At 35.3% G+C, this 27,278-nt stretch overlaps 1 protein-coding gene and 1 long non-coding RNA gene across 7 annotated transcripts in view; one reads left to right on the top strand and one right to left on the bottom strand.

The window, feature by feature from the left end:
* The window catches only part of Brd10 (bromodomain containing 10), an 80,876-nt gene that overhangs the window by 5,761 nt on the left and 47,837 nt on the right, over positions 1–27,278 (top strand). For 4 of the 6 annotated variants that reach the window (XM_048438809.3, XM_048438810.3, XM_085693775.2 and 1 more), the window contains exon 2: positions 17,859–18,059. The exons of 1 other annotated variant lie outside the window; for it this stretch is intronic. In XM_048438809.3, coding sequence (XP_048294766.3) covers positions 17,859–18,059 — 201 coding nt within the window. Of the gene's footprint in view, positions 1–13,230; positions 13,328–17,858; positions 18,060–27,278 lie in introns of all 6 variants that reach the window. One more of the 6 variants, XM_048438812.3, reaches the window with a different exon arrangement.
* The window catches only part of LOC125403458 (uncharacterized), a 30,591-nt gene continuing 19,205 nt past the window's right edge, over positions 15,893–27,278 (bottom strand). The window contains exons 3-4 of the long non-coding RNA XR_015003268.2: positions 19,352–19,429; positions 15,893–18,036 (exon numbers count right to left, since the gene is read on the bottom strand). This is a non-coding gene — a long non-coding RNA (uncharacterized LOC125403458). The remainder of the gene's footprint in view (positions 18,037–19,351; positions 19,430–27,278) is intronic.

Below are 27,278 nucleotides of genomic sequence, written 5' to 3' on the forward strand. Positions count from 1 at the left end.
GACAAGGTCAAAAAAAAATAAAAACCAGAAATGGAGTAAAGTTATGTAAGTGGAAAAGAATAGAATAGATTGTAATAGGAAATTATGTATACAAGGTTTAGGAAAATGGACTGAGAGCAGGTTCAGCACTGAAGAGCACTTGCTGATCTTCCAGAGGGCCTCTATTTCACATCCCAGCACCTATGTCAAGAGACTCATAGGTGATCTAGACAGGTACACACAACCACACACACTCACACACACAAAATCTTTTAAAAGAAAGATTTTAAAAAATGACAAATTTTAAGGTTCTCTCAAAATTGATCACTGGAGGTATTTTTGAAAGTTTTAAGAATATTTGCATGGGGCTGAAAAGATGGTTCAGTTGTTAAGAGGACTGACTGTTCTTCCAGAGGACCCAGGTTCAATTTCTAGCACCCACATGGCAGCTTAAAAGTATCTGTAATTCCAGTTCCATGGGCTCAACATGCTCACACAGACAAAACACCAGTGCACATAAAGTTAAAAATAAGTAAATCATTTTTTAAAAGAAGAAAAGAAAGGCTGGGCTGTGGTGGCGCACGCCTTTAATCCCAGCACTCGGGAGGCAGAGGCCGGCAGATCTTTGTGAGTTCGAGGCCAGCCTGGGCTACAAGAGCTAGTTCCAGGACAGGCTCCAAAGCTACAGAGAAAAGAAGAAAATAAAAAGAAAATTTTTGCATATAGTCCAGGAATAGCTTTTTCCAGTTTTAAAAGGTTGATGACATCATTGATAACACTAATGAAGGTGAATTAAGATTTTTTGCATTTGAACATTTCAGATATTTTGATGAAAATAATCAAATGATTATTAAAATGATACATATATAGGTTAAAATGTCTCTTAAAACTGGTTCTCAACCTTCCTAATGCTTTAATTCAGTTTTCATTTTGTCGTGACCCCCAACTATAAAATTATTTTTACTGATACTTCATAACCGTAATTTCTCTACTGTTATGAATCCTAATGTTATTATTATATGTGTTTTCCAGTGGTCTGTGAAAGGGTCATTTGACCTCCCCCGAGGGGTCGAGACCCACAGGTGGAGAAATGCTGTCTTAAAATAGAGCTGAAGGTTGGTTTAGAAATTTCTTTTTAATTGGAAAAAAAATGTTTTTTTGGAAACAGAAATATAAAAGAATCATTAATAGTGGACAAAAGCCTCAAAATTTTAAAAATCAAGATGTCTAAGTGCAAGTAGTAATTGAATGAAAGTGAATTCTGTAGACTAATTTTAATACTGTCCTAAGTCAAATTTGAGGTTTGGTTGTTTTGACTAAGGTTGAAATTTAGAAATTGGTTGAAAACTTTGACAATAGGCTAGTTCTGAGTAGTCTCACCAAGTTCTGTCATTCTCTTTTATGAAAAAGTAAAAGGTTTATAGGAGCTCAAGAGAACCCAAAATACAGAACTCTTTTATATATATATATATATATATATATATATATATATATATATATATATATATATATATAAACAAACATTGGAGACTTTTGCCCTTTAGTGATAGAATCTGAACTTTTCTCTTGTTCAGAACTAGAGAATATTAAGAATATTGCACGTACTTCTATTATAATTGTCATTTGTTTTAGAATAGTTTTATTCAGAAAAGGCCCTGAAAATGTTTAAATGTGGGATGAAAATAGAATTCAGTAAGACATTTATTGATCACTTCTTTTGTTCTAGGATTTGAGATCACTTCCTCTTTCCAAAAGATTCAAAAACCAAACCCAGGTTTGGTAAAAGGTAAAACCTACTCTGTGATTATAAAATAGCTCCATTGACAGACACTTAGATGGCATAATGCTATATTCACAGCCCTCATGTAGTTGTATGTCGCTCACTTTGTTTTTTCTCAAGAGTTCAAAAGACTTAAGACAATTACAGGAGGAATCCCCTCCTATAAGAGAGTCTATCTAGACCTTATCTACCCCAGCTTGAGAAAAGTAATTTCTTGATGGAGCTTGTTTGGTAAATCTTGGCTTAGTTTGGAAATAAAGTACTCTGTGTGCTGTGTTCCATGGGCACATACTTTAGAGTTACTGTGGTCAACTGTGTTCTAGAGTGTTAGAGGTATGTAGAGGTAGTATAACTGGTATCGGGGCAGGGGTGAAGTTTAAAGTACCTTTCTATATTTTATTCAAGACATTGTAGTTTTGAGCTTGGTGAAATTGATCTTATTGAATAAGTATTTGAACAGTACTAGATGATGCATAAAATCCTCTAGATATATTGGTAAACATTGTCTTGTTCCTTCAAGGAGATAGTGAAGAAACCATGTAGATCTGGAGACAGGAGAGTACAGTATTGGACAAGGATACCAAACCAAAGCTTCATATGAGAATTGATTTTCTTTATCAGTCTTTTGGGAGAGAAAAAATTACTTAAGGTTGTGATTAAAATGAATATACCATATATTAAAAACTGGACAGCTTGATAGGAGACAGCTAGTGAGGCTAGAAATAGTATATTATGGTACTAATAAAAGGTATTATTTTCAGTACTGTAAACTTTATTGTCTAGAGTTTCTGTTTCACTTGAAAATATTGTAGATCTCATATAATAACATTGCCTTGGTAGAGCAGTGTTTCTTTACTTTCTAGCCTGTTAGTATGTTTGTTTAAAATTCTTATTAAATTACCTAAAGTTTGTTTGTTTTGCTTTAGTTGGGAAAAACTAATAAATGTCAGTGGTAGGTAATATTATCTACCCAAACCTTTGACTGTATCATCTTTCACCTAAGACTTGTAAAGGTTCTAGAATTATTCATGCTTAGGTTTCAGGATATTGGGTATTATTACTTTGAAACAAGAAAAATCTGCAAAATAATAATTGTGGTTATTGCCAAGTAGAAAGTTACTAGATTTATCTACCCACCTTCTTTCTTTCTCTTTCCATAGTCTCCTAAATGTCCTAAACTGACCTTGAATTCATTATGTAGTCTCACAACACACCCAGTTTATGTAGTGCTGGAGTTTGTGTATGTTAGGCAGGCAGTATGCCAACTGAACTACATCCTTAGTTCCTCTTAAAAACTTTTTCTAAGTGTGTTCCTAGAGTTTCTATAGTAAGTGTATAACTTTATGTTGAAAGCTTTGATCGAAAAATATTTATAATTTTTGACTAAACTATATAGGTAAAAAGTAGTGTTGAATGTGAATAATTAGAGCTGTGATATATGTATATATTTGTGACTACATAGTAGAACTGTGGGTATTTAATCAGTCTTTTTACTCTTAATTTTTCTGCAAACATAAAATAAAAATGCATTACAGTTTTTTTTAATTTTACTCAAAATAAAGTTTTCTAGATGTTTTAAAATTTTAGAATAGCTAGTAGGGCTAGAAAGAGGGCTCATCTGTTAAAGGCTAGGCTCATAATAGCTAGTACTAAGGTAGAATCTGTATTTTACTGTCTAAAGCTTTTGGGCACAGACATCCAAAAGTATTTTCATATAGAAATATCTTTTCTGATAGTATTTTATGCCTTTAAAAATGTTAGTGAGTCCACATTTGCTCATTTGATATGGGGATCCACTAAAATATTAAAAAGTAGTGAATGTAGAAGATAAAACTGCTTCCTCTTATAAATGTTGCTCATCTGTGAGGTTTGTCTTTTGTGTTAAAAATAGTGAAAAGCAATGCTAAGATATTAAAATGCAGAAAGTGTTTGAAGTGGTAATTTAGAGCATGAAATGTGCTTGGGATCTTCTTTTCCCAAAAGATAGCCTTCTTCAGATACATCCCATTTGTGAAGGATGAAATTTGTAAAGACTACAGCCTTATTTTGCAAAGGCTTGAAGGTTCGCTATGTTAGCAACTGAAAATTTTTTTTTATCCAACCCAGTCTAACAAAGACGAGTTATCATATGATTTATTTTGTATGTAGAATGGTGGGGGACATATCATGGAGTAACAGTTGGATTATTAGGCATGTTAAAGGGTGGAAATGGAGAGTCAGAGATGTTGGGATGGACTTGAGCAAGTACACTGTATTCATGTATGGAACTGTCACAATGAAACTCCCTTGTACAATTAATATGTGCTAACAAAAATAATTTTTTAAAATATTTATTTATTTATTATGTATACAATATTCTGTCTGTGTATATGCCTGTTTGCCAGAAGAGGGCACTAGACCCCAATTACAGATGGTTGTGAGCCACCATGTGGTTGCTGGGAATTGAACTCAGGACCTTTGGAAGAGCAGGCAATGCTCTTAACCTCTGAGCCATCTCTCCAGCCCACAAAAATAATTTTAAGAGGAAAAAAAATGGGGTGGAGAGATGGCTCAGTCAATAAATGCCTTCCCTGGAAGGACACATGAGGACCTTAGTTTGGATCTTCAGTGCTTTTGTAAAGGTGGATATGATGGCACTGGAAGGGAGGGAGGGAGACAGACACAGAGACAGGCAGGCAGGTCCTCAGGATTTTCTGGCTAGCCAGTGTAGCCAACTGATAAGCTCTGGGTTCAGGGAGGGTCCCTGCCTCAAAACAGAAAGTAGAAAGGGTTGGAGAGATGGCTTGGTGGTTAAGATCACCCAGAGAACCCAGGTTTGATCCCAAGCACCTTCATGATGATTCTGCAAGCATCCCTAACTCTAGTCCAGAAGATCCAATGTTCTTTCGTGGTTTTCATGGGCCCCAGGTCTGCACATTTTGCACAACATGCATGCAGGTAAAACAGTTGTAGACATAAAATAAAGTAAGTCTTGCCAAAATAGTAAGATGGGGAGTTATGAAAAAAGACAGCCAGCCTTGATCTCTGGCCTACATATGCATGTCTGCACTAACTCATATATATGCACAAACATGCACACATATACAATTTCTTTAAAGGAAGAAATTACAGTTTACTAGCATAGTATGTGACTTTTGTAGTAGTATATGTCCTCAGCCTTTTTGGTTGACATTAAACTTTTTCACAAAATATGCTCAGAACACTATTTTCCCAGGAGCATCTTATGTTTTGTCTTTAGTTTTTATATTTATTTCTTACTACATCTATTTATTTGTATGTTTATGTATATTTGTGCATATATGCACAGCGATAAGCTTGAGAAAGTCAGTCTTTTTATTATTTGTGTCCTAAGAATCAATCTCAGATCATTGGACTTACCTGCCACACAGTCTTACTGGCTCATATTTTTGTTTTTAAATTGCCTTCAGACAGGCCTGATTACCTAGGCCTATAAATTCCAGCACCTGGAAGGTCAAATAAACTACTAAGCTGTTCAAGACCTGCTAGGCTCTATGAGACCCTATGCTGAAGAAAAAAAAAACTGAAACATAATATTATACCAGATATGGTGGAGCATACTTTAGATTGTAGTGCTCGATCGTGGAGGCAGGCAAAAAATCCAAAAATCTAGAAAACAAAAAATTTTCTTTAGAAATATTGCTAAATAAATAATTACTAAAAAGACAGTTCAGAGTATTTTCTCAGGTTTGTCCTAAAAAGGAAGGAAGAGTACACATCGTTTCACACAGAATGCAACAGGCTGTTTAATTATTACATACTTTTCTGCTACAGTTACAAAAACATTTTTCAAATATCTGGATATTTTATATTTGAAGATGAAGATATTAGAAAATAACAAAGCTGAAGACATGCTTAATATTTTCTTTGAATATTTGTGTTTGTGCTTGGAATATACTACAAACACATTTGTTCATGACTCCCTTATTTTCCTTTCTGATACTGCCTTATCTAGAATTTCCTAACCATTCTTTCTTAATAATTTTCCTCTTCCGGGTCATTATCACCTTTAAAGTGCTTTGTTCTTAATAGCTTTTTATTTTGTTTCATTTTGCAACCTAACACATAATGCGTATGTGTTCAGTTTGTTATAGATAAGCTATTTCTCTATAATCTATTTCTCTCCTCTCAGTAGGATATAAACTGTGAATACAGGGACATGTTCTACTTGGTTTGCTGCTACTTAACTTTTGTGAATATTCACTTGAAATTAAAAAGTAGGTACCTTTTTAAGAACAAAGGAATTCTGTCATTACTTTTTGGATTGAAAAGAAGCTCCATAAGCCTCCATATGAGGGAGACCTCAAGGAATGGATACAGTTTTAGAAACCTTATAAAATTCAAGTTTGAGGTTAGGTCCTCCTGGACAGTTGAGTGAGACCCTACCTGGGGTGGTTGGGGTAGTGAGTGATACTGAATTTGCCTTCTTTGTACATGTGCTGGTGGATCAGCTGTCCATACTACAGAAAGAGAATGAGAGGGAGAAATAACAGTGTATATATAATAAAATGTAGTATGAACTGGAGGTGGTGGTGGTATTTGCTTTCAATACCAGCACTTTAGAGATAGAAGCAGGAGGATCTTAAGCCTGATGCCAGCATGAGCTATGCAACGAGACCCCATCTTAAAAAAGAAGAAGAAAAATAAAGTAGTGTATGGTTAGTGTGGGCTAGAGTCTAGACTGAATAGAAAGGAGAAAATGAGCTGAAGTAGCATTCATTTCTCCCTGCATCCTGACTGTGGATCCAGTGTTACCTTGCCTGCCTTGATGGACTGTTTCTTCAAACTGTGAGCCAGATACCTCTCATTTCATCAAAGTGCGCCTGTCAGGGATTTCTTCACATAAATAAGAAAAGTAACTGATAGAGCTGCTAAGAAAGAAAAGAAAACCACTTTGACTAAGTCAGCCCGACTCATTACAAACTAAGGTGTTTCCATCAGTCATGCCATGATGATTTTGAAAGAATTAAAACTATACCTTACAATTTTTTGATATTTCATGCCATATAAAATTAGCTAGTTTTTAAAGAGTTTTCACTACTTCATGCTAATTTGTAACAGTACTCTCAGTCTAGAGCAGCGGTTCTCAACCTTCCTAATACTGTGACCCTTTAATATAGTTCCTCATTTAGGTGACCCCTACCATAAAATTATTTTCATTGCTACTTCATAACTGTAATTTTGCTGCTGTTATGAATTGTAATGTAAATGTCTAATACGTAGGATATCTGATATGCAAACCCTGAGAAAGTCATTTGATTCCCAAAGGGGTTATGACCCATAAGTTGAGAACCACTGGTCTAGAGCAAGCAATAGAAAAAGAGCCTGTCTTGGTTGCCTTTAATATACAAAATCCCAACAATCGTTTTGAAATACTTTTTGACATAATGTTTTAACACTAGTTAACATTTATTGTCACTGCTGCCTTGTTTGAAGGGCTTCACATACATTGTTATTCCCATAGTGCTTAATATACTTATTAAGAGGCCAGAGACATGACTCAGACTAAAAGCATTAGCTGCTTTTGCAGAGGATCCCAGTTCAGTTCCCAGCACCCACATCAGGTGACTCAATGCCATCTGGAACTCTAGTTCTTGGGGATACAGTACTACTTTCTGGCATCTTTGGGCACTGACACATATATGGTACACATGCATACATGCAGGCACTCACACACATATATAAAACAAAATCTTGAAAAAGGATAGTTAATTGATTTTATGAGCTATTTTATAATTGGAAAAATTGGGGCACTAGAAAATTAGTTTGCCCAAGCTAATTAGTGGCAGAACCTGGATATGACTGCAGGTGGTTTGGATTAAAAGTCAGCATTTAACCACTGCGCTGTGTTGCCAAAAAAAATGTAGGGATTGAGAAAAAGGAGTCTTTTCTACTGAGACAGACTGGGAAGGAAAAGATTATAAGAAATTTTAAGGAACATAAGCCAGTTAGAGACCTGGGCTGTAGGATTGACAGTTTTGCAATATTATTTAAAAAATAACATAGGCAAGGTGTGGTGGCACATGCTTTTAATGTTAGCACTTCAGGGGCCAAGGGAAAGATCTCTGAGTTCGAGAGCAGCCTTCTGCTCTCTACATAGTGAGTTTTGGGCTAGCTAGAGTTACACAGTGAGACCATGTTTCAAAAAGCCAAGCCAACAGCTAAACATATAAAATAACTACTAAGGAAATCTAAAGAAAGTGATTGAAATATGTCTAATGTGTGTTGATTAATTGGCAATCCAGTGATTAATGTTTGCATTGTTAATTGTTTATTAATTTAAGAAATAGCATGTGTATCTGCTACCAAAAGCTAAATGGTATAAGAAGAAAGTAAAGTTTTTCTAAGACGTCTCCCTGACTAGGGAGTTAAGTGCTTACTGCATAAGCTAAGAACATCAGCACCTACATAAAAACTGGGTGTGACAATGTATTCCTGTGATCCAAGTATTGGGAAGCAGATAGGGGAGGGTGCTGGGGAGCTCAAACAGACCAACCAGTCTAGCCAGTTAGTGAGCTCCAGGTTCAGTGAGAGATCCTGTTTTAGAAAATAAGGAGGAGACAATTGAGAAATAGACCAGATGTCAGCTTCTGTCCTCCACAGCCCTACACACAGGCATGGCACTTGCACAGATATGTGTAGTGTCCACACATGCACTCTTAAATAAGTAAATAAATAGTGTCTTTTTTTTTTTTTACCAGTCATGGGGTCTTTTCCTGATTTGAGACCACAATTGTTTCCTGTATCTGATTGGTATCTAATAACTATTTCAGACATGCTCAAACCTGTATTCGTGGCTTGTTTTGTTATGGTAGTGGTTATAGTCTTACTGTTGATAAACTTGTGTAGCTATGGCCAAAAAACCTTTGTTTTTCAAGTTTCTTTCCAGTTCATTTCCCTTATTAAAAATCAGTTTTGATTTTGTGTATTTCTAATGTTGCCGGTTAAGTTTAGGCCTTTACCATTTTTTACCTGTAGTTTTCTAATTTTTGCATTTTCCTTTGAGATCATTTTCTGCCATCAGCCATTTAAAAATACACATTAAAAGAAAACAATAAGTACTCTTACAGATAAATGCTTCACCGGCATTTTGGGTATATTAAAGAATTTACTCTGTTCTTCCTACATACTGCCAGACCACTGACACACCAACCCTTTCCACTTTCCATTATTCATTTGGTGTTTGGGGGAATGTGCTCTGGTTCTAGAATAGAGATCAGGTGACAAGCTGGGGTTCTTTCTCTCCTTCACCACCTGAGTTCTGGGAATCAAACTTGGGTCATTAGGCTTGACGCAAGCACTTTACATGCTGAGCCGTCTCATCATCCCTAAACCATTTCTCACCTCACGGTCTTTGTATTTAGTCTTTATTTTGAACACATACTCCTAAGTTCTTTTTACTGTTTTGATTTGTTTTTTGCATGTTTGGCTCCCCTGTTGCTTCCTCAGAGAAATTATTCTTGACTGAACCTAGAGTTAACTTAGAAATTGTGTATACTTGCTTACTTTGATTTTATATATCTTTACTATAGTAGTTATGCCAGTACCTAGCCAAACTACCTATAGGCATTTTACCAATGTTGAATAAAAGCATAAATAAAATGAAATAATTTAATGAATGTGCTTAGGATTTGTTAGTCAAGAAATGAAGTTGAATCCCAGCAGTTTTGTTATTGTCATGTGTAGCCAGTTGTTGCAACGTCACTTTTCTTCACTGATTTGAAATATTATCTTTATGATAACATCTGTAGTGTATTTTTAACTCTCTGTTCTGTTGCTGATCTTTATTTGTTAATATATTTCTTCATTTTTGTGACTTTAAATTTATTTGTGTGTGTGTGTGTGTGTGTGTGTGTGTGTGTATGAGAGAGAGAGAGAGAGAGAATACACATACATGTGCACTCTGCTCACATGTGTGTGTGGAGGCCAGAGAATAACTTGGGTATCATCCCGGGAACACTGCCCACCTCTTTTGAGACAAACTTAGATTAGCTGACTAACAAGCCCCAGGGATCCTCCTGTCTTCACAGTATTGGGATTACAGGTATATATGTCCCACCCAGATTTTCTTACCTGGGTTTTCATGGTTGAACTTAGGCCTCATGTTTGTAAAGCAAGTGCTTTTAACTAAATGAGCCGCTTCTTCAGCCCCTAAAATCCTTTACTATCTTGTAAAATGGGTCTTCTGCCAAGACAAGTTGATTGTTTTTTTTTTTTTCCTGAAGTTGATTTTGTTCTGTTTTTCCTTAACAAGTGTGTCTTTTTAGTAACTCAATGGATTCAGGGTTTGTAAAAACTCCTGTTTTGGTTCATTGGCATAAGATATATATGAGAAAACTGAACAGATTACTGGTTTATACAGAATAGAAATGCTACTGTTCACGCTTGTGAAATAAAAGAGGAAACAAATAGTTGAGGTGTTGGGTATTTTCTGTAGGTAACACAATATTCAATTGTCAGATCCTCTTAATTTCAATTTTGTTTTTAACTTTGCTAGGTTCCTTTCTTTGTTAGGTCTTGTTACTTTGTTACATGTTGTCAAAGGCAAAATTTGCTGGGTTTTCCTCTGTGTCTTTGTGCCATTATCTAAATCTGAAAGTTCCCCGAATTTGTAGTCTGTTTCTAAACCTTATTGCTGCTTGGTAGATATAGAGAAGAGCCAGGGCCAGGATGATAAGATATCTACTTGCCTCAAGTATCTTTGAGATAGCACCAACATATTTGGGCAATGAGTTACTAACTTACTCAGTAATAAGATTATTTATGTTCTGCCTAAACTGAGATCTCTTTAATTTTTCTGTGTGGCAAGGAATAGCCCTAAGTAGTAGTAATATGTTTGGGAGAGCAGCCCTAGTTAACTAAAAACCAACTTGTCAAGGTTGGTAAGACACTTTTCAAACACGTTTTTTTTCTTTTTTTTTTTCTTTTTTAATAAAAGTAGAGAACTTCTTTTTAACCAACAAATCTTAAATTGAAGTAAACAAAATCAAGACATAGATTTATTCTAAGAAAAATGTGTGGTTTGAAAAACTTACAGTAGTCCATCTTCGATTTAGAATAGTATGTTTATTTATCTGCTGCTATTTCAGAAAATGTCTAAGACATAGAAATGTTTAGCTTCAAGGGTCTTTGCATTTAATTTCCTACTCAGGTTGTCTTGCCTTTTACTAATGATTGATGCCTTCTTTCTCAATCCTTGGCTTTTACTTTGTTCTGTCTCAGTCCTATTTGGAAAATTAAGAGTTTAGATTATTTAACAGTTAAACTTTTTTTTTTGAAAGATTTATTTATTATGTATACAACATTCTGCCTCCTTGTATGCCCACACTCCAGAAGAGGGCGCCAGATCTCATTACAGATGGTTGTGAGCCACCATGTGGTTGCTGGGAATTGAACTCAGGACCTCTGGAAAAGCAGGCAGTGCTTTTAACCACTGAGCCATCTCTCCAGCCCCAACAGTTAAACTTTTTATCTCTTTTTTGCATTTTTAAATTATTCCTTAACCCATCTTTGCAGTGTTCTTTTGCTATTTTTTCTTGTATTTGTAGGTAATTCTTGTTGTTATGCCTTTAGAGGTTATATTTCTGTATTTAGTCCGCTAGATAAATTATTTATTTTCCATGGCATTAGTTACCATAAGATTTTTAGAACAGTATTTTAAGACCTCCTTCCCTTTTAAAAAGCTGTTTATTTCTGTCTACAGAACTTTTCTAGTTAGTTATACAACTGCTACCTCAAAACTGTTAACTATTTCTCACCCAAATCTCTTCGTTTTCCTTTTGAACTTTCATATTTTTTTAGGTTTTTGTTGGTGTTGTCACCATTGTTTCAACCTGAATATATTTATTATCTTGATATTTAATCCTTTAATTCCATATATATAATTTGTCAAAATGTTCATTGTTAAATCTTTATTGTTTAGTAGATATCTGAATGCATTTGAATTGTATGAATGGATATTCCCTCTACTTTTCTATCCCCAAAAGTCTTAATTGTGTTAAATTACAGCTAATGGTCTTGAGAAAAGAGCAACTAGATGATAGAGAGCTTGAATAAGATGAACACTGAAAGATATCCCTTGAGTTTCATAGCAAGAACGTCAGGAAGAATGGCTCAGTGGGGTATGCAGGTAGTTGCCATGTTATAAGAGATTGAGGTGTGAACACAAGAACTTTTTGTGTTTAGGTTTGGATATTTTCAAGGGCAGTGACTGTTTTTAATCAGATTTAGACATGATTTTATGCTAAAGGAGCACACAGAAGAATTCATGAAATACAGATACTAAAAACCTGTGCAATGATTGGTTTTGGATTAGAGATATTTTCACTGAAACATTAAGACATGCCTAAATTCAGATAGCCTTGGTTTTTCAAAAGCAGAAAATAAAGAATATCTTACTTAAGAACTACCTTACTAAGTTGTAGTGGGTAATAGGGTGAGTCTTTTACATAATGATAGCGTTCAAAGTGTCTGATATGGAGAACAACAGAGATGATCTTATGAGAGACTGAACTCAGCTATTAGTAGCTAGAAAAAGACTTTAAGGTTTTGTTTTGTTATCTGCAGTAGTGCTTTAGTAGTAGAAGTATGAGCAGAGGGGCTCTAAGCTAAGGCTTAAGAGAAGCTACATGCAGGACAATAAGAAAAATTGTTAATACATTTTGAGTTCCACCTTCTTTTCATGACTAGTGAAAAGAAGCTGAATTATTTTGAGCAAATGAAAGTCAAAACAAGATACTACTTCTCTGGTGAGCTGAGAATTTCAAGGGGAGTAGGAACAATGATTGAGGCAACAAAAGGGAAAGAACAAATAAGTAATAGTTTGTGATTAGTGCTTTCTTGCAGATTATTTTTTTCTGGAAAAAAATTTTGGATATTAAGTAGCTTAAAGATGAAAGCAGTAGTCCCAAACTTGTTTTTTTAAATAATTTTTAGCATTTATTATTTGTACAAAATGATTGGTTTCACCAAGACATTTTCAGGTCTCTAAACTTTTATAAGCTGGTCTTTGGAGGAGGAAAAAATGAGTGTGTATACTATAGTATGTTTATACTTATCTATAAATTGCATTTAAGAATTTCTTAACATTAATAATACAAAAATTTTATGAGAGCATTCTGATTTGTTTATCAAGGTTTGGTTTAATATTTGACTGTTGAGATATTTGGAAAAACTTCTATGCTAGGTTTATTTGGATACTGGATTTTGATGATTGGTGCAGCTCAGAGCTCATAAAGATACTCACATTTAGAGTACACTGCCAGCCACAATGACTACATTGTTTATCTCTCAAATGTGCCCAAGTTTTTGTTGAAGTCCCTAGTAAATTCTGTATTTTCTAATTTCATTCAATTATTCTTGAAAACTAATACTCAGGTTGTGCTGTGCTGTTAGTCATCATATGCTTTTCCAAATGCATTCTCCACCCTTGTATACTCTGCTCTGTGCCCCAGGAGGCTGATTTCTAAGGACTGCATCAACTGGTCTGCCTTGTCCCCTGACTTCTGATTGGGTTCAGCCAATGGAAGGCACTGACAAGAGGACCAAGAGGTAGGAGTATTTACTTTAACATCTTTCTCTTTCCTGGCCTTCAGGTTGTCAGTAACTATGCTCAGTCATTGTATGGCTCTCTTATTTAGTTATAGCTCTCTTGGTCTGGTAACTATTCCCCATTCCCTTCACTTCCTCTTTTAGGCTTACAATTGGAATAACTCCTTGTTGTGGTTGATCCAAGAACACCACATCATCTCTTCCTATCTTCTCTTAGCCTTGCCTGCCATTTGTAAATAGTCCCTGCATCGATTATCACTCAGTTTTTTTACATGGCCTTTCTTGCTAGGACCTTGGGGCTTATAGGGTTGTAGTTGAATTTTAATTTTTTTTAAATGAACTGAGCTAACAAAGTGAAACTTTTCACTTAGAATATTAAATAAATTAGGTAATTTTATTTCTAGGTTATAATTGTAGTATATGTGTGTGTGTGTGTGTGTGTGTGTGTGTGTGTGTGTGTGTGTGTTGAGGATTGAACCCATGGCCTTGTGCATGCTAAATATGTTATCTACTTTTGAGCTCTACTTCCATACAAATAGTTGTACTACTAATGACATTCACATTGCTTTTAATAGTAACAACCAAAAACCCTGACATAATAATAGAAACATTCCTAAATATCTATTTTTAGTAGGCGATAGTATCTATTTGTATTGATTTTAAGCAAATATCAAGTATATTTTATATTAGTTTTAAGTATTGGTTATTTAACATCAATTTGCTTCTTGTTAATACTTGTTTCGGTAATTGTAAGTAGAATTTAGCCTCTGAACTCTGAAATTCAGAATGTATTAGCATAGAAATTTTATGCCTTAAAGGAAAAAAAAAACAATAGAAATGATGACACAAACTCACCTATAATTATTGCTAATGTTTTGTGTATGGTTGGCAGTATATTATCTTCAAAGTACTGACATTTATTTCATGAACAATTTTCCTCATAGGAAGAAAAGAACTTGGTTTCTTGTTGGTTTTATTTGTTTGTTTGTTTGTTAAGGGAAGGCTTACTTTAGTGTGTTTATATAGTCCTTGATTGTGTGACAATTCCTGTTTGGAGATGAGGTGAGATTCTATTTTACTTTATGGTATTTTATTCTCTAATGAATAAAAACCAAATAACACGTTTAATCAGGACTCTTACTGTAGACAAATACATCGATTGGAGTTTTAAATATATTTGTAACTGAAAAATGTGAAACAACTTGGCTTATAGCCTTTCGAAGATATTTAAACTTGTATTCACACAAATATATACACCTATTTATTTTAGTTTACGGTCAGAAAGTGCAGTCAATAAAGGGAGAAAGTCCCTTATGTTTTTGGCTCTTTCCTTATGGTTGGGGAATGGATAATTAATTTTTTAAATTGAAAATTTTTTCATACAATATATTTTGGTCATATTCATCCCCTTCCAGATCTTCCCCACCTCCTACAAACCCAATTTTATGTTCTTTTTCCTCCCATCCTCTTTAAAAAAACAAACAAAATCAAGAAATAGGTACGTACATACATAAAACACATATGAAAATAGAAACCAAATTATATAAGCAAAAGACCATAATAAAAAAAATGCTCAAACAAAGCAAAATGAGACAAAAAGTCTTCAGAAAAAAATACCATTGAATCTGTTTTGTGTTGTCCAGTTTCTCTTGGGCTTGGAGCCTACCTTGAAGTGTTAGCAGATATCAATTCCAGATAGCTTCTTGATTGGGGATGGGAGCCCACTTTTCTCTCAGTACTGGGACCCTGTCTGAATTGAGCCTATATGGGCTTTGTGTGTGCTTCCATAGTCTCTGAGTTTTTGTATTTTTCAGTCTTGTTGTGTCTCGAAGACACTGTTTCCTAGGAGTCATCCATCACCTCTGACTCTTACACTTTTCACCTCCATTTTGCATAGACCCTGAGCTTTTTCGGGAAATCGGGTGGGGGAGGGTAAACAATTATTAAATAAATTCTAATGAACACAGTATGGTGATAAGTAAAATAAAGACAGAGAAATCAATATAAGGGCATAGAGTGCTAGGGAAGCTGTTATTAAACATCACAATCAGAGAAAACCCTCTCAGACTTGGTGCCTTTGAAACTTGGTTCAAATGACAGACCTACATGTGACTATCTGTGGAAGAGTATGTTTGTGGTAGAAGAATGATGCACAAAGACTCTAGGGAAATAGATGTGTTAGTGTGGCCCAGAATAGATGAAAGACTGACTAGAATGCAGAGAGCAAAGACATAGAAATGCAAAGAAAGGCCTTAAGGAGGTAAGGACCATATCACACCAGGTCTTAGAGGTTAAAAGAATATCAGATGTGTTCTAAGTATGACTGGAAGATTTTAGAGGAGACAGCAAGGTAATGGCATACTCCAAGTAGCTTTTGAAAGTACTGCACAGATTTATGTATTGATAGAGCAGAGTGAAAGGAAAAAACCTTGTCATGAAGCATTTGTTGTAATCTAGGTTAAGAGTTTGGACTCATGTATACACAAGCACACATACTTCTAGATGCCGTTTATATTTGTGATGTTTGTAGGTTAAGTATTTTATTCAAAAACTTTTTGCACAACATATGATGATGTCTTTTTTATTGAGTGCATATACACGTACTTGGTCTTTTTAGATGAATGGTACATTAACTAATGTAATCTGGCTCTTGGGGATGGCTCAGCAGGTAAAGGTACTTGCTACCAGGTTTAATAACCAGAGTTCCTTCCTTGGAACCCCCATGGTGGAAGGAAAGAACCAATTTTCTGAAGTTGTCCTCTGACCTCCACATGTACCTGCCTGTGTACACAGATAATAAATAAATAAATGTAAAATTTTGTTTAGAGGCAGAAAGAATATACTGACACTTGAAAGCAGTCTCCTAATCGCTACAGACATAGTGACATGTTGCCCCCCCCAGTACACAATTAATTTTTACAAAAGGGTAACAGCAGCCTAAAATAGCACAGCAAATGATGAACCAAATTCTTCACTGTTAGAAAACTAATGTTCTTATCCTGTGAGGAGCTAAATCAGTTAGTGCCATCTCCTTGTAACAGAGAACAGAACAGTAGTTTAGTAGGCTCTATTCGTGGGACCCAGATGCCAGTGAAGGTAAGAGTGGTAAGTTACCCTTATTTATAATGGTAAACTGCTATGGACACAATACGAGAAGGGAGGGAATGATGTATCTTACAGTGTTATAAAGGGTTGTGTTTCAGTGAACTTTTTGACGCTTTTTAGGAAAATGGAAATATAGCCATAGCCAGCATTTGATTCATATAAATTCTTTTTTTTTTTGCGTGTGTGGTTTGTTTAAACAGAGGGAATATAGATTTATTAAGAAAAAGTAAGAAAAGAACATTCAAGAGTGGGAGGGGCTCCAAGGGAGAAAATCCTCATATAAATTATTATGCAGTATTTTGAGTGATTACCTTTAGAACGGACTTAAATTCGCCATTGTAGAAATAACGTGAAATTTTCAGAGGATTTGGCATAATTTGCAAAGGTCAAAAGATGTTTTCTCTGATTTTTTTTTTACAATTGCTATTTATATAATAGATACAGAGCTAGAAATCAATAGTTGGACTAGCTGTTAAAACTTTGCAAGGTTAGTGTAATGTTTCCTTTTCTAGGATAAATATGTTTTTGTTGACTTTTTTGCAGTACTGTAGGTCAGTAATTGTGTCCTATGCTTGCTACCTCTTAGCTACATCCCTAGGTCTATTATAATAGATGTTTTTTTAATCATTTCAAATTCATTAAAGTGATTTGTGCACAATTTGCTGGGATACTATTTTTAAGCATTAGACCAGTATCTCAGTGAATTAATAAAAATATCATGAAGGACACATACACTGAGAATGAAGAGGAATTCTAAAATTCTAAATTCTGAATCTATTCAGTCAGAAGGCAGATTACATTGTTTGTTCTCTATGTATTAATATTTTCTCTTTCATTAGTATTGATAAGTAATTAATGTTACAGAGTTAGATCACTTGGTAAAAACACATTTAAGCAAACCTCAACTTTATTTGTTCAGGGTTTGTTATTACGAGGCAGCTGTTTTCCTTGGGCCTTATAATTTCTTTCTCTTGGGGCTCAATGCAATATAATTGCCAAATATTGTAATGCTGTCCTTGTTTATAATTTCCCCCAAAGTGTTTATGTATCAAAATCTTCTTTCCCAAAATGTTTCCATATCATTGTACATTTCTCATACATCAATAAACAGTATACCTATTGCAAACAAAAACTTTCTATTGATGTTTTTTTAATAGAATTAGTGTTGTCAGGTTGTTAGTCCTTAACTTGAATGCTTCATGCTTATGCTTTTTTTTAAAATGTAGAGGAGGGATTCTCAATGAATTTTATATGAAAGAAGTTAGACTCTTATGTGGAACAGATAAAACTCTGGAACATGGCAAAGAAAGTTTTAACTAAGTGTTTTGTAGTAGTCAACAAAAGAAATTTTTCTTAAGGTACTGGTGAAAGGGTGTGTTGATTATCCAGAAGATTTGACTTGTGAATTGACTTATTCTTCTCCAAGGCACTTGAGAGAAAAGACAACGATAGCAGTTACATCTAGAGGCTATTATGGATTGGAGGAGGAGAAGGGAACTGCATGTACTTCAACAAGGCGCCGGTCAACACCTCGAAGTTTGGCAGGTTTGACAAGTGGAGTTTTTGAGTCTATAATGGTTCAAGTTTTGAGACAGGAAGAACAGCTGAGAGCAAAAGAAGAAAAAAGGTAAATGTTAAAATGTTAAATGTAGAGATTTCCAAGAAGAGCTGCATTTCTATGCCAATATCACATTTTTGGTCCCATTCTAGTAGTATTCCATATTATTTAGTAGTAATGCACTATCAATAAAATATGGATTGTTAATGAATCATAGTGAAATTTTTAAGTGTAGCTTTAAATTTTAAAACAAAATTTTTGACAGTATACAAAAATAATTTTTATAAGATTTTTGAGTTTTCTAGAAATAGTCTCAAGGAACTTCAGATTATAGTAATTTTTATCTGCACTTGTATTTTTAGAATAGAATCACATGCCATTAAATTATTACCAACTGCAGAAATAGTGATGTTCAAGAATGATATAGGGGCTGGAAGCACTTGCTGCTTCCACAGAAGATCCAGGTTCAATTTCCAGTACCCACATGGTAGCTTAAAACTGTCTAACTCTAGTTCTGGGGAATCCAATGCCCTCTTCTGGCCAGGCATGCACGTAATAAACAGACAGACATACCTGGGGTCAAAAAAACCCATACACATAAAATAAAAACTAAATTTAGATAAAAACTGACAGAAATACACCTCTGCCATTTCTTCCAGTAATATTATTATCTTCTTGGATAACTGTTTGATTTATATTCTTCAGAAAAGAGTCTTGTACTCAATTTATGGTACCTTTTTGTACCAATGAACATAAAGTGATGACCTTATATAACATTTTATATGTAACAAAAGGAAAGTAGAGCCCCAAGAGGTAAGTGAAACTCAAGTTTCTATAAATTACTAGTGATTTTACACCAAATCAAATCTCAGACTATGCAAGGAATGTTTGCTGATATAATTAAGATTTCCTAATGCTAGTTGAAGGCAACTTAAAACATTTTGTTGCTCTTATATTAATAAATGTTACTTGCTTTGATAATTGTAGGGCTAAAACTCAGTCGTGATGCTTTCAGCAATCATACTTTTTATAGGTTTTATAGCAGTGATTAATTTGGGAAACAACTATGAAACACATTTTTCCCCCTTGTTCAGTGCCTCAGTTTTTCTTCTGTAGGAAATGGGAATTTTGGAAAGAATTAAAATTAAACTGATAGTAGTACATAATTGATTTGAATGAGAGTAACCAAAAATTTGAAAGGCTGATGGAAGAAAATGCCTTCATTACTGCATCTCCATTACTAGTTATCACAGATAGAAAAATTGTTCTGGGAAGAGCTAGCAGAACTTATCCCTTGCTTGATATAAGTAGAGCAAGGAAAGAATAAAAAATGGAGCTCAGCTGGGTGAGTTGGCCCTTACCTTTAATTCCAGTAATCAGGAGGTGAGGCCGGTGGCCCTCTGTGAGTTTGAAGCCAGTCGCAGGCAGTAGTAATGGCACTGTTATGACAAGGAAGAGAACTTTGGGTGTAGTATTTATTTATTGAGACTGAATTAGCTCTCAACATGTGTAGTCAGCTTTGTATTATGAGTCACGGAGGAAGTAGTTTGCCCAAAGTCACCCCATGCTACTCGGCAGTACACCATCCTGTGATGTTTAAAATGGCTGAAATAGTAAAGAAACTGTAAGCTTGAAAATTTGAGCTGAAAGGGAAGAAACAGTGGTGAACTTGTCTAAAAATAAAAGGATTGAAATGATGATAAATGTTGAAGCATCCAAGTGTGATTGTATAGTAGGAAACTAGAATAGTCCCAAATCATCTTCTTTTTTCAGGCTTACATGTATTTGTGTTACCCTAAATGGCCCAGGCACCACCACACCCAACTCCTATATATTTTCTTACTTAATTGCAAGAATTCTTTATATATTCAAGACATAAGTTCTTTACCAGGTAAATATGACTTGCAGATGCTTCTTCCAGAATGTGTCCTGCTGGGCAGCAGTAGCACACACATTTAATCCTGGCACTCAGGAGATAGAGGAGGTTGGAACTCTGAGTTTGAAGCCAGCCTGGTCTACAAAGTGAGTTCCAGAGCTATTACACAAAAACACTGTCTTGAAGGGGGAAAAAAGCAAGCAAAATAAAAACCTGTGTCCTGCCTTTCTGTTTTCAGTGTCTTTCAAGAAGAAATTTTTACCTTTGACATTTAGTTGATTGGTTTTGTTCTGTTTTGGTTTTTGTTGTTTTACGAGATAGGAATTTCTCTTGTAGCGTTGGAAACTGTCCTGGAACTGGCTCTTGTAGACCAGACTGCCCTGAAACTCACAGCAATCCAGCTGCCTCTACCTCCCGAGTGCTGGGATTAAAGGCGTGTGCCACCTCAGCCCAGCTTTTTGCATATAATTTTAGAATGCTGTAAATTTCTTTACAAAAAAAATAGGTCCAATGGACTTTTTATTAATATTGCATGGATATTACTGATTAATTTCTGGGTAATTGTTTTACCCAGAATTTAATTTCTCTTAGAAATATTTTGTATTATGAATCATTTTAACTTGTAATTATGTAGTTTGGTGACCTTTTGTCAGATTGCACTTCATCAATTGCAAAATGTTACTACATACTTGTAAGTTTGGGGGATTTTTTTGTTTGCTCGTTTTTTTCTGAGACAGGGTTTCATTGTGTAACCTTCACTGCCATAGAACTAACTGTAAAATAGACTGACCTGGAACTTACTCTGTCTGCCTCCACCTCTTGAGTTCTTGGATTGAAGGCGTGCACCACCTCTGTTCAGCTTACTTCTAATTTTTTTAATTATACTCGTTAAGTCAACTCATTATTGTAAAAATTAGCTGGGCATGGTGGTGCACACCTTTAATCTCAACACTTGGAATATCAGGAGTTGGCTACATAGGGAATTTGAGGGTCAATAATGATCTATATCATATTCTGTCTCATAATTTGGGCCAGAGAGAAGGCTTAGTGGGTAAAGTGCTTGCTTGGCAAGCATGTGGACCTGTGTTTGACCTCTAGCACCTACACAAACAGCTGCGTGTGGTCCCACACATCCAGTGCAGAAATAGGGATCTCATGACTGTGCCACCCATTCTATCAATCTAACCAGTTGGTGAGCTCCAAGCTCAATGAGAGACTCTGCTTCAAAAGTAAGTTGGAAAACTGTAGAGGAAAAACGCAGGGTGTCAACCTGTAGCCTCACCATGCCCACCTACACACACACTTATGCACACACACATGCACAGACATTTTTTAATTAAAAAAATAAAGGAAAATTGTAGCATACTAGCATACTGTATAGACTTAAGTAATAGTGTACGTTGTCAGCTATTTGGGTTGATAACAGAAAAAAACACACGATAAATTGTGTGTTTAGGTAGAATATTGGTTCCTCACTAGCATTTCATGTTTTTTACTCAGTAAAAGACTCTTTCTTTACAAAGTAAGATAAAGTGCCTGGTGGGATCGCGCGTGCCTTTGGTTTCAGCACTTAGAAAGATCTTAGTGAGTCCCAGTCCACTCTGGTTCACATAGAGAGTTAAGGACAGCAGAGCTGCATATGGTACCCTAGATCAGACATGCCAAGCAACCAAACCAAAACAAGGAGGAGCACTGTAGAAGAAAACAGTCAACATTGACTTCTTGCCTCCACAATGCCACAGGCATATCCCATACACACACCTAAGATAAAAGTACGTTGTACATATTAATTGTTCAGTTTGGATTTTGAGTATTTTATTGAATACTCTTATATAAATGTTCATCAAGAATCTTACCCTGTATTCTTTTTGTTGTACTTTTATTAGTTTTGATATCAGAGTAGGACTGGTATTGTAAAAATGAATTTGGAACCTTCTCTTCCCTGCTGTTTTCTAGAATAGTTTGAGAGAATAGATACTGATACTTAGGAGGGAGTTATGAAAAGGTTGTTTTAAAAGTATGACATCTCTTACTGAAGAGTTTAACTCAAGCTAAGAAGAGAACCAAAAGAATAAAATCAATCCTTTCTGATCAATTCCCAGAGGTCTCCATGAGGGATAAGGTTTCCTGTCGATAATCTGTACTGCAAAGGGTGGGGTAAATGCAGAGGAAAACAAAAGATATTTGGTGTAGAAGGAGAGGCCACTTGTTCATCCCAGCCACCCAGAACCAAAATAATCACACAGAAACTGTATTATTTAAAACACTGCTTGGCCCATTAGCTCTAGCTTCTTATAGTCTAACTCTTATATTAATTTAACCCATTTCTATTAATCTGTACTTGTCACATGACAGTAGCTTACCGGCAAAGATTTGACATGTCTGACTCTGGTGACTTCATGGGTTCTCTCTCACTCTGCCTTCTTCCTCCCAGCATTCAGTTCCGTTTTCCCCACCTACCTAAGTTCTGCCCTATCAACAGGCCAAGTCAGTTTTCTTTATTCATTAATGGTAATCACAGCACACAGAGGGGAGTCCCATATCAATTTGGTATAGTATCTTTAAATTGTTTGTATTTAAAATGAATTATGAATGTATGGGCTTACTTCTTAAAACTTAACATTGCAGGGCCCTCTTTTGGTGAATGATGTTATTCACTTATGCAGGTGAGAAATCTGGTGTTCATCCTGGAAATGTTCCTACTTCTTTTTTTAAAATATTTACTTATTATGTATACATGATTCTGTCTGCGTGTATGCCTGCAGGCCAGAAAGGGCACCAGACCTCATTACAGTTGGTTGTGAGCCACCATGTGGTTGCTGGGAATTGAACTCAGGACCTTTGGAAGAGCAGGCAGTGCTCTTAACCACTAAGCCATCTCTCCAGCCCCCAAAATGTTCCTATTTCTTGCATACATTTCAAATATTCCCCCAGATTTCAACATCTTATTTCCCAAATATCTTTCACATCTTTATGTGTCTCTTGTTTCTGATTTCATCTAGTTCTTTTATCTCTCATTTAAACTAATGAGATTGTTTCTTAATTGCTTTAACAGTATCTATTCATGCTCTACTCATTCTAGTGTTTTTTGCACATTAAAACTATATTGCGGGCTGCAGAGCAGATGAGCTATCTTTAAGAAAATGCTGAAAGGACAGCGGGAAGTTTGATCTAACTGGTACAGAGAGGGCCTTTTGGTTTAGGAAACATCAACACTATTGGTCAGAGACTTAGAAAATTGAATTAGATCCAATTAATTTATGGCTGCTAAAACAATCTTGGCACTATCCCTACCACTTCATTTTATTTCTGTTGGTGACTTTAAACCATTTTAAGGAAGGAATATATTTTGTAGACCTATTTATTAAGCAAAGAAAGTATGTAACACTTTCAAAAAATAAAATTTGTTAAAAGGACATATTGATTCTCGTTACATAAATTCTGTTTGTCCTAATTTTTATTATGTTTGTGTGCTCATTCACTTTAGTTTCTTTGTCTTATGGGATAAGTGTTGAGATCTCAGGCATGCACCATCTTTCTCAACATAGAATATGACATCAGATAGTAGTTTTTGATACCGTAACTGTATTAAAAATATTCTCACAGTTGCTTTTTGTAAAATTTAATGTTTAAATGACCAGAAACTTATATCCTTTAATATTTATTGCTTCACATACTTATATAAACTAACTCATCTTTTGATTTGGAAATCACCATAACTAAAATAGTAAGTAGTTTCTATGTTTTTGTAAAATAAAAATTCTGACTTTATAATCCATTTCAAATTTAACAAAAAAATAGCAGTGTAATTATAGTCACTTTGCATTTTTAATAGCTTTCCAGACTTTTATTAATTTCCCATGCAAATCTTGACATTCCAGTACAAATGTTCACAATTTCATATTCTCATACTCACTCACATCTAAGGTGAGAGCATGTGATCAGATACATATTCTTACATGAAACTGCATAGACACAACATGAAGCAGCAGACTGAGGTAAGAGACTTTATATCTTGGCAAAAGTGGTAGTAGGAAGTTTCTGATTATTCTAGGCTTTTATTTTCAGAAGTGTAAAATACTACTGAAAATCTTAATTCTACTGAAAATCTTAATTCTCCTGGAAAAGTACATAGATATAGTAGGTTACTCTGTGGCTTCTTTTAAATTTGTGTCTCAGATCCTACACAGGGCTTCTGTAAATTCCCTACTAACCTTTAAATTCCTTTTTGGTTTTAACTGCGAGACTCTGTTGTTAACAGGTAAGTTTAAAACCTCTCTAATAAATTTGATATGAGTGGTTAATATTCCTAAAATATAATATATATTACTCATTTTAAAATACAAATGCCTTAGCTTTCCTTTGTCATGCCATTATGTAGTGTTTTTTTAAAAGGATAATTTTTAATTGAAGCTTCTGTGTTTTTTCTAGATTGTAAACTCTTGATAAGAAGAGGTCTATATTTTTTTTTCTTCATTTATAATGAGCATTCACTAAACGTTTGTAAAACTAGTAGGGATACTTTCAGATGTGATTTTTTTTTTTTTGTAAAATCATTCATTAGCAGGCTGGAGAGATGGCTCAGTGGTTAAGAGCATTGCCTGCTTTTCCAAAGGTCCTTAGTTCAGTTCCCCGGCAACCACATGGTGGCTCACAAGCATCTGTAATGAGGTCTGGTGCCCTCTTCTGGTCTGCAGACATACATACAGACAGAATATTGTATACATAATAAATAAATAAATACTGTAAAAAAATCATTCATTAGCAGTGCTTTTTCTAAATTATATATGCATGGATAAAATAACACTAATTAGAATTTCTGTTCATATTTTATACAGTAGCAGGTAAATATTCTCCAGGACAATAAGGAATAACAACAAAAGAAGCTTATCTAGAAAAAGAAATGAAGGCCAGTTATTTGTTCATTTGATTTTTAATGCGTGATTGTGGGTTTTATGATTAGTCTTTTACTATTCCTCCAAACAGAAGGCTTAGTATCTTGAGTTAACATTTTAAAACTATGTACTGTTTTCTTTTATTTATTTTTATTTATAAGTGCTCTGTCTGCATGTATGCCTGCAGGCCAGAAGGGAGCATAAGATCTCATTCCAGATGGTTATGATTTACCATGTCGTTGCTGGGAATTGAATTAAAGAACTTTGGAAGAACAACCAGCACACTTAACCACTAAGCCCTTCTTTCTTTTACTTTACTACTGTGCCTTTAAACAAATTTTTGGATAGCTGGTTTAAAAGTCTGTCTTCATCAGCAAAATGTGGTTAGGTTCAACCTGCTTGTCTTGGTTTTTGTTTGTTTGTTTGTTTCACTGTGTACCTTTGGCTGGCCTGTTAACTTACTGTGTAGATAATGCTGGTCTTGACCTCACAGAATACACCTGAAGAGATGGCTCCAGTGGCTAACTACTGACTGTTCTTGTAGAGAACCAAGTTTCAATTTTCAGCACCTACTGTCTTCTGCATGCATTAGGCACACATGTGGCACATATACATACATGCAGACAAAACACTCATACATACAAGATAAATTTAAATTTTGTAGATTGCATACATTATCTTTAGAGCTCTGAATACTGAGACCATCCCATTCCCTATTCACCTCATTGTTGAGAATCACTTGAAAGACTTCATATTCTTGTTTCCACAAGATTAGAGTAAGCCTGGAGTAGTAGTATTCACCTGTCATTCTTGAATCTAGTATTTAATGTTCCTTCATAGGAGTTGAACATATTGGATTTAAATTTAAAAGCTTTAATGTTCCAGAATCTGATGCTTTTAAGTTCTGATAACACCACAAATGGAAAATTCCATACCTGATGAAATTTACACTCAAATTTATAAAGTTTATATGGGTTGCACTTAGTGCACAGGTTCATTACAATGCTGCACATTCATAAAACTACCATCAGTCAGAATGTATATGATATATATGGAACATAAATTAATTTTATGTTTAAATTTGGATTCATCTTTAAGATGCTTCATTTTATATGTGTGTATGTAAAAACTGTGTAATCCAGAACATTTTCTTCCCAGCATTTCTGATAGACTCAGCCTGTGAATTCATTCTGAGGAAAAAAAAGTATTACACATTTTGATTTTTTTAATTATGTTTTTCACTTATATTTTATGTGTATGAATTTTTGCTTGCATGTATGTACGTACACCATGTATGTGCCAGGTGCCTCTGGAGGCCAGACGAGGGTGTCTGGCTCCTTAGAACTGCAGTTACAGACAGTTGTGAATTGCCCTGAGAGTACTGGGAACTGAACCTGGGTTATCTGCAAGATCAGCAAATGCTCTTAATTGCCAAGTCATTTCTCCAGCCAAAATGTGTTTTGAGATGTGTGTGGGAGTGGGGGGGGGGGCATGCATTATGTATGTGCAAGTCAGAGGACAACTTTACATACTGAGCCATGTCCCAGGCTCTTACATTTTGATTTTAAAATTAGAAATCTTTCATAAATGTAATTAAATTTAGTTTGTGTATACATTTACCTAAAGATGATCTGTAGGCTTAGTATCAGAGATTTTTCTAATTAAGTGATTTTACAGTAAGTTGATAGTTAAAGGTTATAATGAAAAAGTTGATCAAAAACAGTGACATAGTGAGTAAACCACCTTTTTTGATGTTTAATATTCTAACAGATACATGATCTTGCAACAAACTTTTAAGTTCTTATTTAAATTTTATGGAAAATGACTCAGGACCTTTTATATAGTTAGTAGAACTTTGAAGAGGAAATTCTTTTTTTTTCTATTTTTTTTATTAATTTATAAAAGTTTCCACTTCCGCCCCTCCTCCCAATACCCTCCCACTCCCCCCACTCCCTCTCTTCCTCCCTCCCCTGTCCTAAGAGCAGTCAGGGTTTCCTGCCCTGTGGGGAGTTCAAGTTCCTCCCCCCTCCCTCCAGGTCTAGGAAGGTGAGCATCCAAACAGACTAGGATTGCAAAAAGCCAGTACATGCAGAGGAAACAAGTCCCAGAGCCATTATCAATGGCTTCTCAGACAGTCCCCGTGCAGCCACATTCAGAGAATCCGTTTGATTACATGCTCATTCAGTCCCAGTCCAGCTGGCCTTGGTGAGCTCTCATTCGATCAGTCCCCTTGTATCAGTGGGTGAACGCATCCCTGGCGGTTCTGACTTTCATGTTCTCCCTCCTTCTGCTCCTCATTTGGACCTTGGGGGCTCAGTCCAGTGCTCCAATGTGGGTCTCTGTGTCAATCTCCATCCATCCTCGGATGAAGGTTCCTTCTGATCCTGACTTCCTTGTTCATGTTCTCCCTCCTTCTCCTCATTTGGACCTTGGGGGCTCAGTCCAGTGCTCCAATGTGGGTCTCTGTCTCAATCTCCATCCATCGTCGGATGACAATTCCTTCTGATCCTTACTTCC

The sequence above is a fragment of the Myodes glareolus genome, chromosome 7 (assembly GCF_982192425.1).
Source record: "Myodes glareolus chromosome 7, mMyoGla1.1, whole genome shotgun sequence".
NCBI classification, from domain to species: Eukaryota; Metazoa; Chordata; class Mammalia; order Rodentia; family Cricetidae; genus Myodes; species Myodes glareolus.